Source organism: Mytilus edulis, chromosome 14, assembly GCF_963676685.1.
Source record: "Mytilus edulis chromosome 14, xbMytEdul2.2, whole genome shotgun sequence".
Lineage (NCBI taxonomy): Eukaryota > Metazoa > Mollusca > Bivalvia > Mytilida > Mytilidae > Mytilus > Mytilus edulis.
In genome coordinates this window covers 49,762,594-49,777,256 of record NC_092357.1, presented here as the reverse complement: position 1 = coordinate 49,777,256, position 14,663 = coordinate 49,762,594, and the positions used below count along the sequence as shown (strand labels likewise).

The 14,663-nt window shown below is 30.5% G+C and overlaps 1 protein-coding gene across 1 annotated transcript; it reads left to right on the top strand.

Annotated features, from left to right (window-relative positions):
- The first annotated feature begins 1,837 nt into the window (after positions 1-1,837).
- On the top strand, positions 1,838-14,224 carry LOC139504516 (low-density lipoprotein receptor-related protein 8-like). The gene is made up of 6 exons (XM_071294619.1): positions 1,838-2,039; positions 4,906-5,012; positions 6,486-6,660; positions 7,718-7,933; positions 10,828-10,943; positions 12,424-14,224. The coding sequence occupies exons 2-6, from the start codon at positions 4,949-4,951 to the stop codon at positions 12,696-12,698; spliced, it is 846 nt and encodes a 281-aa protein (XP_071150720.1). The 5' UTR covers positions 1,838-2,039; positions 4,906-4,948; the 3' UTR covers positions 12,699-14,224.
- The last annotated feature ends 439 nt before the right edge of the window (positions 14,225-14,663 follow it).

The window sequence follows — 14,663 nt, the reverse complement described above, 5'->3', positions numbered from 1 at the left end:
AAATCTTACTTTGCTGAATATTATTGCTGTTTACAGTTTATCTCTATCTATAATAATATTCAAGATAATAACCAATAACAGCAAAATTTCATTAAAATTACCAATTCAGGGACAGCAACCCAACAAAGGGTTGTCCGATTCATTTACCCCGTCAGATTTGCTCTAAATGCTTTGGTTGTTGAGTTGTAAGCCAAAAACTGCTTTTTACCCCTTTGTTCTATTTTAAGCCAAAGCGGTAATCTAAATTGGATGGCCGGGTCACCGGACACAATTTTTAACAAGATAACCCAAAGATAATTGTGGGCAAGTTTGGATTAATTCGGCCCAGTAGTTTCAGAGGAGAAGATTTTTGTAAAATATTACTAAGATTTTCGGAAAATGGTTTAAAATTGACTATAAAGGGCAATAACTCCTAAAGGGATACATTGACCATTTCGGTCATGTTGACTTATTTGTAAATCTGACTTTGCTGAACATTATTGCTGTTTACAGTTTATCACTATCTATAATAATGTTCAAGATAATCACCAAAAACAGCAAAATTTCCTTAATATAACCAATTCAGGTGCAGCAACCCAACAACAGCCTTTCAGGTTGTCTGATTCATCTGGAAATTTTAGGGCAGATGGATCTTGACCTGATATTTAATTTTACCCCGTCAGATTTGCTCTTAATGCTGATTGTTTTGAGTTAGAAGCCAAAAACTGCATTTTATCCCTTTGTTCTATTTTTAGCCGTGGCGGCCATCTTGGTTGGATGGCCGGGTCATCGGACACATTTCCAAACTAAATACCCCAAAGATGATTGTGGCCAAGTTTGGATTAATTTGGCTCCGTAGTTTGGGAGGAGAAGATTTTTGTAAAAGATTACTAAGATTTACAAAAAATGGTTAAAAATTGAATATAAAGGGCAATAACTCCTAAATGGGTCAATTGACCATTTCGGTCATGTTGAGTTATTTGTAAATCTGACTTTGCTGAACATTATAGCTGTTTACAGTTTATCTTTACTTTATCTATATTAGTATTCAAGATAAAAACCAAAAACAGTAATATTTCCTTAAAATTACCAATTCAGGGGCAGCAACCCAACAACGGGTTATTAGATTCATCTGAAAATTTCAAGGCAGATAGATCTTGACCTGATAAACAATTTTGTTTCGTCAGATTTGCCTTAAATGCCTTGGTTTTTGAGAAATAAGCCAAAACTTTATTTTACCCCTATATTCTATTTTTTGCCATTGACCGATTCACCGGACACATTTTTAAAACTAGATACCCCAATGATGATTGTGGTTAAATTTAGTTTAATTTGGTCCAGTCCCTTCGGGCCAGGTGAGCTAAAAAAACTGATAATTTAATTTCACCTTCAGATACGTTGAAGAATTCAAACGTTTTTCAATCTATTTATAACGTAAGAAACTCATTCATTAAGTAGATGTTGGGTCGGTGAAAATGATCGCATTCGGTTCTAAATTTAATATTGTATTTTGTCATTTGTAGGTTCAATAAAACAAACTGAAAAAAACAAATTCATATAAAAAAACAAATGGAAAGTAATAGACTTTCATGTTCAATTAAAACTCTATTAAGAAGTTGATATCGAAATTGTTGTCAGTTGGTGGTTTTATTCATTCATTTGATATAACATGTTTTGATTGTCATGTATATCCTGTTTAATGACAAAATGAAAGACATTGTTGTTCGAACTATGGTTATGGAAATCATAACAGTACATTGTGTTAGATAATGCATACGTTAAAATATATACATACATGCAAGATGAGACGCAGCTCTTTAAATATCAAACAGGACATTTTCTTGTGAAAACTTGAAGTCAAACATAATTTTTAGCATTAGTTAATGATAGGTGGCCATTGAGTAATATCCGACCATACATCATTTATGAAGAGATATATTTTTGTTATACACAGAAACCATAGTGATTTATACATGTAAATAAAACACTTTTGAATCAATAATGATATAGGCAAACGAATACGTTCACTTGGTGGGATATTTCTACGTACAACTAGCGAGGTATGTAGATTAAAATTTCTGTATTTCTCGAAAACAACAGGCAAAACAGTTTCGCTGCAAATTGTGTTTGGTTTACATGATTGGTGTTATATTTTAAATCGCATTTATCAAAATTTCATCTGAATTTAATTACGTTTACTAAAGTTGAATATCAATGGAGGTATTTATGCTGAAAAATCGACATACCTTGAATTGCAATTAAGGTGCACTTGTTTGCGTAAGTTTGGTAGTGTCAGAACAGACATTTCTGATGGGAGCCCTTCTATTCTAATTGAATACATTTTTCATAATTACAAAAAGAAAATATTATCATTTTATAGACACTCCTAGTCAATAAGCTTAATTTATTACAAACATCACCATTATATTTTTTTACCCGTATCGTTGTAGCTTTTGTAAAAATACTAGTTTGTATTATTTCCGAAAGACTGAGAAATAATTAATCTTCATCTTGAGATAGGAAATTTACAGTTACACAGTTTTAAACAAAACTAGGTTCATTAAGTCTGCATCTGGCTAGATACGACGGTTTATATCAGTGAAAAACTTCCGAAATAGTTTATTAATTTTTAACACAATTCATACATTACTTACATGCGTTTTGAAAAAAAATAACACTTGGTATTTATACGTGTAAACAAAATGTGAAACGAAAAAAACTTGTTTACCCGTTTAAGAGAAAACATCTTAAAATGTTGCAAATTTATGTAAATTAGCAAAAATTAAATATTCAATGAGTGTGGAATCCTTAGAATCCTTAAACAAAATGCATGACGTATCATTTGTGACAGCTAAAATAATCCTAAAATGTTTTAAGTATGCACTAGTAATCAAAGGTACCAGGCTTTTAATTTAAGACGCCATACGCACGTGTCGTTTACGTAAGACTCACCAACGACGCTCAGATCAAGATAGTAAGAAAGCCAAACAAGTATAAAGTTTAAGAGCATTGATGACGCAAACTTCCCAAAAAATTGTGCCATATCGGCTACAGTAACCAATTCTTGAATAAGAACATCAATATTTTGAATAATTAATACTTTTGCAAACAGTAAATTTATTAAAATGACCATAAAATTGATATTCATGACAACACCGAAGTGCTACAGTTCCCAAAAGAATATTTGCATGTCCCGTTGAAAAAAGAGTTTTTTTAATACTTATCTATGCATGGTGTATCAACATAAATTTTGTTAATTAAACAAAACTACCTTCATCATATCAAATAAACACTTATCATAACTTTGTTAAAAGATCTACGAATTGGATACTTTTTTCCAGCTATATATTATGGGGTGTTCTGAGAATTTTTTCCCTAAACAGCAACGATAACCCGCAATTCTTTTGATTAATCAAAGCTTTTCGTGTATGACTTTTTAAAGTTATATACACAATAAACAATGATAATGCAGGTATATATATGTTAGAAAACGTTAGGTGAATACCCTAATACACAAAGTTATGCATTCAGTAATTGTCTTCTCCTTTAAAGTTTGAAAGAATTAATATGTATTTATACAGATTAACAAATCTAAATTGATTTTAAATGTCTAACAATAAGCTTTATAAAAAACATAATGTCATATCCTGTTGAAATTGAACTCAATTCTATACTGAACTATTGTTTATTACAAAAATTTGCTTACGTCTTTAAATGTATGTTTGAAAGCGTGAAACCAATAACAAACGGATTCATAACTTAAATGCTTTTGTTTACTATATAGTTTTACAAATAAAAATATTTTCTCTTCTATTCAGGTTATTTCAAAATAAACTGTCTAACCGACTTAAAAAAAATACAACCAGTACGTATTTCAATGAGTAGTTCATTAAATGAGACTGAGTTATCCTTGATTTGATATTCTATAACATCACAAAACCATAAATTAACATACCAGTTGTGTAATTCGCCAATACATGTTCCTCCAGGGAGTCAAAAAAAAATAAAAAAATCAAAGTTTACTTCTCATGATGACCTATAAAAAGTATAGCCATTTTTATGAAAGACATCAGAGCTTTGTATGGGTATACTTTTCTCTCAACTTATAAAATAATATCGAACTTTTGATAAAGAAAATTTGAATATCATAAAATCTATGTGTTCATGCCAATACAATAATAACAAACCACAAGTAGAGGTCTTAACGAAGTGTTAGATATAACATTTACGTAACCAATTTATTGACTTAGATGCGCAGAATTTTAAGAAGCCAGAATATTTGAAAATCAAAAAATTTATTAAACAATGAAAATCCTACAAGTAAAGAAAATGTTGGGCAAGTCCCCAGAGGGGGATATAATCCTTGAATTAAAAACTTAATATCCGTATTTTTAATTCAAGTACAATAGTATTGTGTACCCTCGGGTATATGTAGCAGTTGTCGCGACTCGGTGGTAGTTATAACATGAGGATAAATATAACTATGAATGGTTTTTGATTTGTATGTTCTGTTCATTATATTTCTTCGCAACTATTGATACGTAGTAAATATATATTACCAGACTTCAGGTTAAGACAAAATAATTACATTGTTTTAATCGTTGTCTTTCATACATGTTTAATATCTGATTTCTTTTTGTCGACAATGGTATTCAAAAAGTTATATGATTTTTTTATGCTTCAATCTTTTTCAGTTTGTCGATACAAATCAATTTATATAGAGCAAGAAACGAAAATCCTGAATTTTTTTTAGAGAAATTTAATTTGATTTGAAAACTCGCTCCTTTTTTCGAGACTGATATCCGTCCGATATACCTGCATGTATTATTATCATATTCGAGAGTATATTACATGATTCTCTTTTTAATGCATTCTTAAAAATGGCTTCATACAATTAAAATTCCAAAATTGTGTTTCATACTGTAGGACTGACGTGCTCTGGATTTTGCCGTGGACCCTTTGGTAAAATATGAAGCTGTCACAGATGATGTTGAACATGATGTCGGTGTTTTTCATAGTAACTGGTTTTTATTGTAAGTAATACTCAATAATGTATATGCTATTTTCCCATGATCTCTTTACTCTTATTTCTCATCCTTATCATTATCATCGGCATCGTCCTTAATGTTGTTATTCTATTAAGTTGCTCTGAAACTTAAAATCATGATAACCATGTCTGAAACATTTGCAAATATACAGTTGAATTTTGATTCTTTGAATGTGTGAACAGTCTGTAAGGTCGAGAATTTAGTTTTCATAAATATTACACAATTTATTTAGGGGCCAGCTGAGGACAACCACCGGGTGCGGGATTTTCTCGCTGCGTTGAAGACCCATTGGTGGACTTCGGTTGTTGTCTGCTCTTTATAAAGGTTGTTGTATCTATGACATAATCCTTAATTCCATTCTCAATTTTGTTGACTAAGTGTTACCCTGACTTTTATTTGACAGACACAAACATTTGAACGTAAAAATTTCAATGAAATCGAAGCCATACTTGACATTTATCTGATTTTTTTTCATTTTTTTTTTAATTCAACGCTGACAATTTAAAAAATACAACTACTAAATGATGTTTATCAACGAATATTGAATAAATACGTCCTTCCGATACCGTCAAGGTACAAAACTTATCCATGCACCACGACGATGCTTTGTAAAAAGATAATCAGTGTTGTACGTATTAGTTTATATAATAAGAGTTTGATGAATGAGCCTTCCAATCTCTTTTTTTTGGCACCTCTTTCTGAAGCTGTCTGTGCATATTCTGGTTTATTTGTCTTGCTTCTTTGACATGAATAACAAGATACAGAAAGTCATGGCACTGTCCAGGGTTATATGTACACAGTCGTCGTAACACCTTATCTATATGAATGTGAACTGATAGACAATTGTAAATAGCGTTGTCAGTTATTAAATCAGCATTTAATTCCCTCTAAGGTTTTTCTACCTCAGGCATAGATTACTTTAGCTGTATTTGTCAAAACTTTTAGGAATTTTGGTCCTCAATGCTCTTCAACTTCGTACTTTATTTAGCCTTTTTAACTTTTTTGGATTCGAGCGTCACTGATTAGTCTTTTGTAGACGAAACGCGCGTCTGGAGTATATATAAAATTTAGTCCTGGTATCTATGATGAGTTTATTAATTATGTCATTCTTCTGTGTTTATTGTGGAAGTGTATTTACAGGCAAAAATTGGATTTTTAAAAATAAATCTATTTACACTGTACATTGTTCAAATCCTTTATGAAAAAATATATATATCGAGTACCGTCCGGAACATTGCTGATTCAAACTGGCGCAATTATAGATTTTGTTTGTAATTCGCGAAAATTTCCCGGTTGTGTCCGTTGAAATTGGTATACTTTCAATATTTACATTGCTAGATAGCTTCTGTCAAGTCCTCTCTCTAAAAGATAAAGGTCTATTTTCTTGTATTTACTACATAATTTGGTATTTGCTTTGAAAATATTAGCATGAAGTGATATTTGAAATGTTCATTGCAGGTTTTGAAGAAAAGCTGTTATTTTCGACTTCTTCGGGGAAAATAAAAGAATTGAACATAATAAAAGGGGAAGTGAAAGTACTTGGTAATGCAGAAAGTGAAGTATTTGTACTTGCATACGATAATGAAGACAAATATGTGTATGTTCCAAGACAGACCCAGGGGCAAATAATAAGGTATGTCATTAAATCTATCAATTTGTAATTAATCAAATATAAGCAAGTTATTGTCAATAGATCGTATAACGAGGTGATTAACTGTTATTTTTGTTTGGAAACACATCCAGGCAGTCACCTCGGCATGTTCCTTTCATCCACACACGTTATGAAGTAAGTTCAAATTAGGAGACCGGAAATGCAGATACTATTTTTATGAAAGAAAAGTTAAGAAAATCATGCCTTATAGTATATATAGTTATTTGATTGGCAAATACAGAAATCATTTGTCATAGTTTAATTTTGATGTTTTTTCCTAAAATTTGCAGAAGCGATGAATAACCGTAATAAAAGAAGCATCCAGCGAACCGATGAATTACCCTTGTCGTACTCAATGACTCCCTTTAAAAATATGACGTCACCTAACGTCAGTAAAACAAAAACAAATATGACAACGGCCAGGTGAGAAGTCCATCAAGTGATGAAGAAGCTGACTATAATGCATGGCCTTTGCTCATTGTTGTGGAACGTACGGTGACCTATAGTTGTTAATTTCTCTGTCATTTTGGTTATTGGCAATCATACCACATCTTCCTTTTTTTTATAGATAGATAGATAGATAGTTTATTCTCATAAAACCATGCAAGTACAAAGGTTACAGAGAAGTTAACAAAAAATAGTATACATAAAAATAAAAAAATATACATACAAGACTTGGAAATTCATCTATAGTGTCGACGATATCTCTTGTAAACGGCTCTTTTCAGGGCCATATATATTTCATAGAAATAATCTACCTTTGTTGTACTTGTACATTCGCGAAAAGTCAATAGACAGAAAATAATTTTCTTAGGTAAGTGTTTTGAAAATCTGTTTGATAGTAATATGTTTGTTAGGTATAATAAAACAATTATGCACCCGTGAAAAAAATCCTTACTCGAAATAACAATTTTAAATATTCACTTCCTTAGCGGGCCATTCTTGTATTTTATATAAGTCACTTTCTTCTCACAATGGACAATGTGTTTTATATGTGTTGGTGTTTGCTTATAAAGCAAACTATTTTTGCTTTATTCAGATTCCCTTATCCAAGTAATCAGACCACTGAGTTTGAGATTGTTGTCTCGGAAATTATTCCAGGCGGGATCGCATTTGACTCCGAACATAGATATCTATACTGGACTGAACCTATGGAAGGAAAGATAATGAGATGTAATACAGATGGATCAAATATAACCAGAATTTTCAATGACACAGTCGAACCTGCTGCACTTACTATTGACAAAGAGCATAGGTTGGTAACCTTTCTAATTAAAAGATTATGCATTTTTTGACACAATAAAATGATCATATTGTAATACATAACTGCATAGCACTTTTTAGTAAACTAAAGTATTTAGTTAGCAAAGGATATCCCCGCGTATTAATAAAACTTAAGATCGTTGACCGGATTTTCTGAAAATTTTTATTTATTATTAAGTTATCTTTTACGTTAACATGCTTTAACGACTCTATCATGAAATCATGTTTTGATAACCGAGAACTAACTGTTATTTCGTATTCTAAATAAAAACAGCATAAGTGTTACTCTAGTATTTTGAATAATACGTCAGGCACAACAGGAATAAAAAAACTGCGAATGATCAAACTGTTTATCATGTATTTATGATCCGTATTGTCATGAAAGTGCGATAACCCCCAACAGCGCTTAAGACCGAGAGGTCAACAGTGTTTTGTCAAAAGGGATCAAATATCATCCCCAACCTAAGACAGATTGGAAACAGTGTTGTCAGGTAGTGATATACACCTATTTAAATCGTATTGCAGGAATTGTAGAAAAAGAAACCAATTTGAAGTACTCTCAAAGACTTGTGGGTTCGTACCGGCTGACAGTGTCTGCTGACAGTCAATATAGAACCAACTGAATTCCAGTTAATTGTTAAATTTTACAACACTTACCGTTATATTAGTGATATTTTCAAGAATAATCTAAAAGACTACCAAAATTTACCAAAGGTACTGATATTAAATAAATCAAATACATGTATAAACTATAATAACTAACTGTCCTTTCCTAGATTTCCATGTGTAACCTTTACCCATGAGACACAACATAAAACTGTAAGACAACAGAACCGTTTTTCCGCTTCCTACTGTTAATTTTCTTTTTTTTTGTGGACAGTGTCTATAGTATCCAAATATATTCATCTGTCTGTAGTGAATTTGGTTTAATTGCAATGAACGCAGTCTATCAATAACTGGTAATGATTAAGTCAATGATTTTGCTACCATACCTTTACTTTAAACCTTTAGTATAAAAGTAAGAAGATGTTGTAATATACGATAACTCATCACTAGAGACCAAATGACATAGGAGTACAAAACTATTAGTTATCGTACGACCTTCAATAATTGGCAAAACCCATACCGCATAATCAGCTGTTAAAGACCTGGAAATAAAAAATGAAAACAATTCAAACGAGAAAACCAACGGCATGTTCTATGTAAGAAAAACAATGAAAGATTAATTAATTGATTTACTTAATGATGCAAACGACAAAGAAAGAAAAAAAACTGAACACGTTAGTCCAATTTTAAAATCTCTTCATTGACTGTCAGTAACATTTCGATGCACAAATACAAAGTGTTGCTTTATATGTTTAAAGCTCTGAAACAGGAAGCACCCGCGTACCTTCAAGAACTAGTAAACATGTACAAGCCAACAAGAACTCTTTGGTCAGAGAACAACATGCTTCTAGTCAAACCAATAGTAAGAACAAAAACATACGGAGAGAGACGGTTTGATAGAGCGGCCGCCGTTTTATGGAATGACTTGCCGAAAGAACTACGAAACACTGAATCTGTGAATGCTTTCAAGAAAAACATTAAAACTTATTTATTCAGACAGGCTTTTCCACATAATTAATAATCGGACAGTATTAGACTTTTATTCGATCTCAGTATATATTTTAATGTATCATACTAACTTTTTATTGTATTTTTATTACCTTTACACTTTTTTTTTAAAGACATTTCTCATACTTACTTTTTTCATCGCATTTTTATTTCCTTTACTCTTTTTATTTTTTTAGACATAAATCTATTAGTTCAATTTTTAAATTGAAGCACTTCTGTTGATTTTCTTTTTTTACATTTTTTTTTCAAAATTTGTTTATATTTTCAAAATTATTTTGATGAATAATTTTTTAATTTTCATATATTGAGTCGTAGTTTTTTTTTTACGGTTTCAATTTTGATTTTATTTTTAAATTTGTTTTTATGTACTTGTTTCATTGATTTTTATGCATTGTACAGCGCTTAGAGTAAATGTTTATTTAGATAAGCGCTATACAAGCACTGTACATAATAATAATAATAATAATAATGACAACTAGTTCATTATGTAAAAGTCAAAAAGATTTGAAGTAAAAGTCTTATAAACGGAAGAGTTCATCATAATTATATTTAGCTACGATCCGTGTAAACTTATAAAACCTTTGAATAAACTCATTATAAAAACAGTGCATGGGTCTTTTTGTGTTTATCAGTTTTGGTTTAAACATTCATTGTTATCTATAAATTAAAATCCAAAACTGTTCACAAATGTGCATGCACGGTCTTAAAATCTGTCGATACCTGTACTTTTGCATTGGCTCATGTTTTTTTCTGACTAAAGATGTTGTATATTGATATTTAAGTCTCAGATACATGATTTCGGATTTATTATTTGTTATTGAATATGAACTAAGTTTTAATCACGGCAATTATTCTCAAAATGTACTTAGTGTCGTTTGTTTTTTTGTTATTTGTGTTAACTTTGTGCTTTGTATTGATCTAGTGAGTTTTGCCCTTATATTATAGTTTATTTTTTATGTCGTGCTGGTACACAATGTACAGCGTTAACACTGTCATGATTCGACATGGACTCATTCTACATGCACATGAATATTCATCGTTTTTGTAAATCATGTTTGTGTTATGTTTAACCCCGCTTTCTATATCTTTCAATTTCAAGTCAGAGCCTGTAATTCAGTTGTTGTTGTATACATGTGTACTATTTAATTTTTGTATATTTTTTTTGTAATAAAGTTCAGGCTGCTAGTAAGTTTTGAACAAATAATACCTAAATGTAGCATCTTGCCTGAAATTAACATTCGAGTTTATATCTTTTTCTACATACAATTTTAGATGGATGTATTTTGGTCAAGGCATTCCCAACGGAACAATACACAAATTGTCACTGGACGGAGAGGGACACCATATTATAAATGACCTGGCATCGTGGGTGTTCGGTATATATGCAGGTATGATATCTGCATACGATGAAAACGAATGATTATAGAGGTCGTGCAGTAGCATTGAAATGTTCGAAATAAAGTAACAATTATATGATAATTGCAATTTTAAAAAAAATATTCATTAAGTGATTAAACGACAAAGTAAGCTAAAATATTGAACGCATTATATGTTTATCTTTTTTACCCTGTTAGTTAGTTTTACTTTCAAACACCCAGCTTCATACATTTTTAGGTCATGTTTTCAAATGAAACAAACCTGTGAACACCAATTTGTAGCCAGTGTCTAATTTATCGAATTAAATTATTGAAACGGGTTGATCATTGTAAATCCAAGCAGTGCTATGGTATCATAAATAACTAGTATATGGCGTAACTTTCATTGTTCTTAGCCCGACTTGACGCCTTAGCTTTGGATTGCTTGCGCCGGAAGTTGTATAATTCATGGATTTTCAGTGAAAATTTTAAGAAAATACGCTTTCAACTTTCTCGGGCTAAGTTGGGCGCAATGATTATGTTCATTGTTCTTTGTTATTTTCTTTAAGCGTTTATAAATTCCTTTTGTTAATTTCAATTTTCAATCAAACTAAAAGAGGTCATTCAAAAAATGCGTCCTAGAAGCAAATACTTTTTTTTAGTTCAAAGACTTTATATATTTATTTAGTGTTCTAGGTAAGCTGTGATGATAAATCTTAAAGTTCATCACAACCTGATATATCTATTCACATTTATTAAATCTTAAACTCTGTTGTTTTGTCATATTTTTGTAGCTGATATCCAACTGGGTAATGCATAATGTTTCAAACTTATCATCAAATCATTATTGCATCAATTGCAAGAATAATTAAAAAGTCAATTGTTCATGACCAATTGAAAGGTCTTTCCTTTTTCTTTTATTAATTGCCTTCTTAGTTAAAAAATATGGTTTCTAAGGACTTTTATGTTCATAACAAGTGACATTCATTAATTTTCAAAGGGGCATAACCCTACCAATGAGTCGTTGAATCTTTTCGATTTAAATGTAACAAAGAACCAGGGTCTGTTCCTGAACAAATTCCACCCTTTGTTTTTTTTCTACCTATTATGGTTATGGCGTTAGAATGATAACAAGGTTTCGGTGTTAGGGGAGATAACCGCTATAAAAAAAATGTAACGGGGTCGTGCCCTCACCACAAGATAGCTTTTGGTCAACCGATACTAGATACCTAATATCATTTCAACATGTCGCGTACTTTTTTGGGGAAATTTCGTTAAAGTTTGGCGGAAAGAATATTAATACTGATACTAATCAGAAGAAATACAGTAAGGTCTTTCCTTATAGAAAAAGAAAAGACCTTAATAACGGATGACTTACCTAACAAGATCCTTCAAACTGACAATAAAACAAATATATTTAATTCAGTTTGATGTCTGTAAGTCGATTTATAAAACATAGATAACTTTTTTTGATGTCAAGTACCTGTAACATAGGTTTTTCTGTTGATTTAAGATGATACCCGACTTTACTGGATGGACAATTTCATGGGAGATTTGAAATCGGCTTTGTTTGATGGGACCGATATTCAAATGATAGTTAGCACCAATACCTTTAAGCTTAACGGGGAAATCGATGTCAAGGATGAGTTCATTTTCTACACAAGCAATACACAAATTTTTAAGAAAATCAAAAATGGAGGAGAAGTTCCTATTGTTTTGCACACAGATACAGAACGGGTTCATGGACTTTTGTTGTTTAAGCAGCAAGAAGGTAAACGATATAAATAAGTTTGATATAACAATGATTTTTGTCATACAATTACATAAAATTAAAATAAGGTTATAGTACCAATAGGGCATGTCTATGGAAATTCATGTTAACATTTAACGTTTAACTTAGTGTTAATGGTGACCCTTTTCAATCAGCTACTCATTTAAAGCTTTTAAAAAATACCTTTTCTAGGATGATTATGTTTTTCTTATAATTTTTACTATAAATGCTGTTATTTGTATATCAACATTGCACATGTTACATATTCTAATATTTATTATTGTTTTGCTTTATAATCATAATACACGCACTGGTAAAATATTAGTACAAACACAATATTTAATGGTTGCTATGTGTTTTATGATTTGATATTATATTTTTGTGTTTCACATGTGAATTATATGAATTTAACCTGTAATGGTATACAGATCTCTCAAATATACTGGTAATTGCATATACTCTTTTCTTTTAATGTGTATTAATTGGTTATCCGATTATAAATATAGCATGATAATTAATCCTGTTAATCTACTTTTAACTGTTGCTTCCATGAATTTCTTGTGTCTCACATATTATGAAATTCATGTTAATGTGGCGATAGATTTTTTTGTACGTTTAGATTGTATGTTTTTATATAATGATTTTAAAATTGTGTTATACGTCAAATTAATGAAACATAAAAAAAACATGAAACTGTCTAAATCTTAATATGAATATATTTTAAACATTTATAAGGACATGTTTCTAATAAATTTTAATAACAAGTTGAAAAGAGTTTCACATATATTTGTATTTTTTATGTGTTATATTTTGTTTCATAATGAGTTTTAGTTTATTTACAGGGAATTCCAGTGAATTAGACATTATAAAAGCGGTTACCATTTTATATCTACACAAAACTAACAAGAAAAAACATGCGTAACAAACGTTATGAAGACGATTAAATTACATTACTTTATTATCTTAATGTATGGATTTTAGTGTATGTTCATTCAGTGAAGAATATTATGAAAAATTATAAAAGAAATCCTTTCAGATTAGATTACCAAAAAAGAATGTAAAGAAAAATAATTGTAACGGTACATTTTTAAAGGAAAGTATTTGAAACTTAATAACCTTATTCAAACGTTACTGAACGCATGAAAACCCACAATAGGACCAAAAAATAATTCAATGCATATATGTTTTGATAGATTTTCTTTTTTAGAAAGATATGATTTTAAAAGGATAAATGACTTTTTTCTATTTGTATTGATTTGCATTTCTTAAAGATATTTTCTAGGGAAATGATTTCAGGAAAATAAGTTGACTTTGATTTTGTTTTCTTGTGCAATAATTTATATGTGTTTGCCTTTGTTTTTGTTTGTTTTGTTTTTGCAGCTGATATTAACTACTGGGTGAAAGATATGAACGAAATAAGAACAATAACAACCGGGAACGGAGTAGCTTGTGCCGTATCTTTTTCGCAAGGAAAATATATGGACCAAAAACACGAACACCATACGATAAAAGTAGTTTTAAAGTATGTACTATTTCTTACTACGGTTCAAACTTTCGCAGGCAAAGTTGAACTAAGACTTGTTTTTATTCTAGTTTCCCGTTGTTCGTATAATATAATTTTGTGTAAAATGTTCAATTTTATTCACATACATGCATATTATTATTTAAGACACATTCAAGTTTTGAGTGTGAACATTTTTCAAAGTATTGATAATTTGAGACCGATTTGGTGATGCATACTTCATATCATATGGACAACTGTACAGTGCAGAGCAAGAATAACTTTGTAATTTTGTATGTTTTATTTCTGTCATAAACATTAAGTGAAAAGTTGCAATATACCTACATGTTGGTATAAAAATGTAATTTTACATGCAAGTACCGTATATAAATGAAAATAGGCTTCTGTAAAATATTAGTGTATTCATTTTCCTTTCTATTCACCACTGAAACTTAAACTATTTAACTGTACGTCTTCAACC

What these genes read in the sequence shown, in the direction of transcription:
- LOC139504516 (XM_071294619.1), top strand. Translation starts at nt 4,949, where the DNA reads ATGAAGCTGTCACAGATGATGTTGAACATGATGTCGGTGTTTTTCATA. An exon ending in ACCCAGGGGCAAATAATAAG is followed by an intron (nt 6,661 to 7,717) that starts GTATGTCATTAA and finishes TGCTTTATTCAG; the next exon opens with ATTCCCTTATCCAAGTAATC. An exon ending in ACTATTGACAAAGAGCATAG is followed by an intron (nt 7,934 to 10,827) that starts GTTGGTAACCTT and finishes ATACAATTTTAG; the next exon opens with ATGGATGTATTTTGGTCAAG.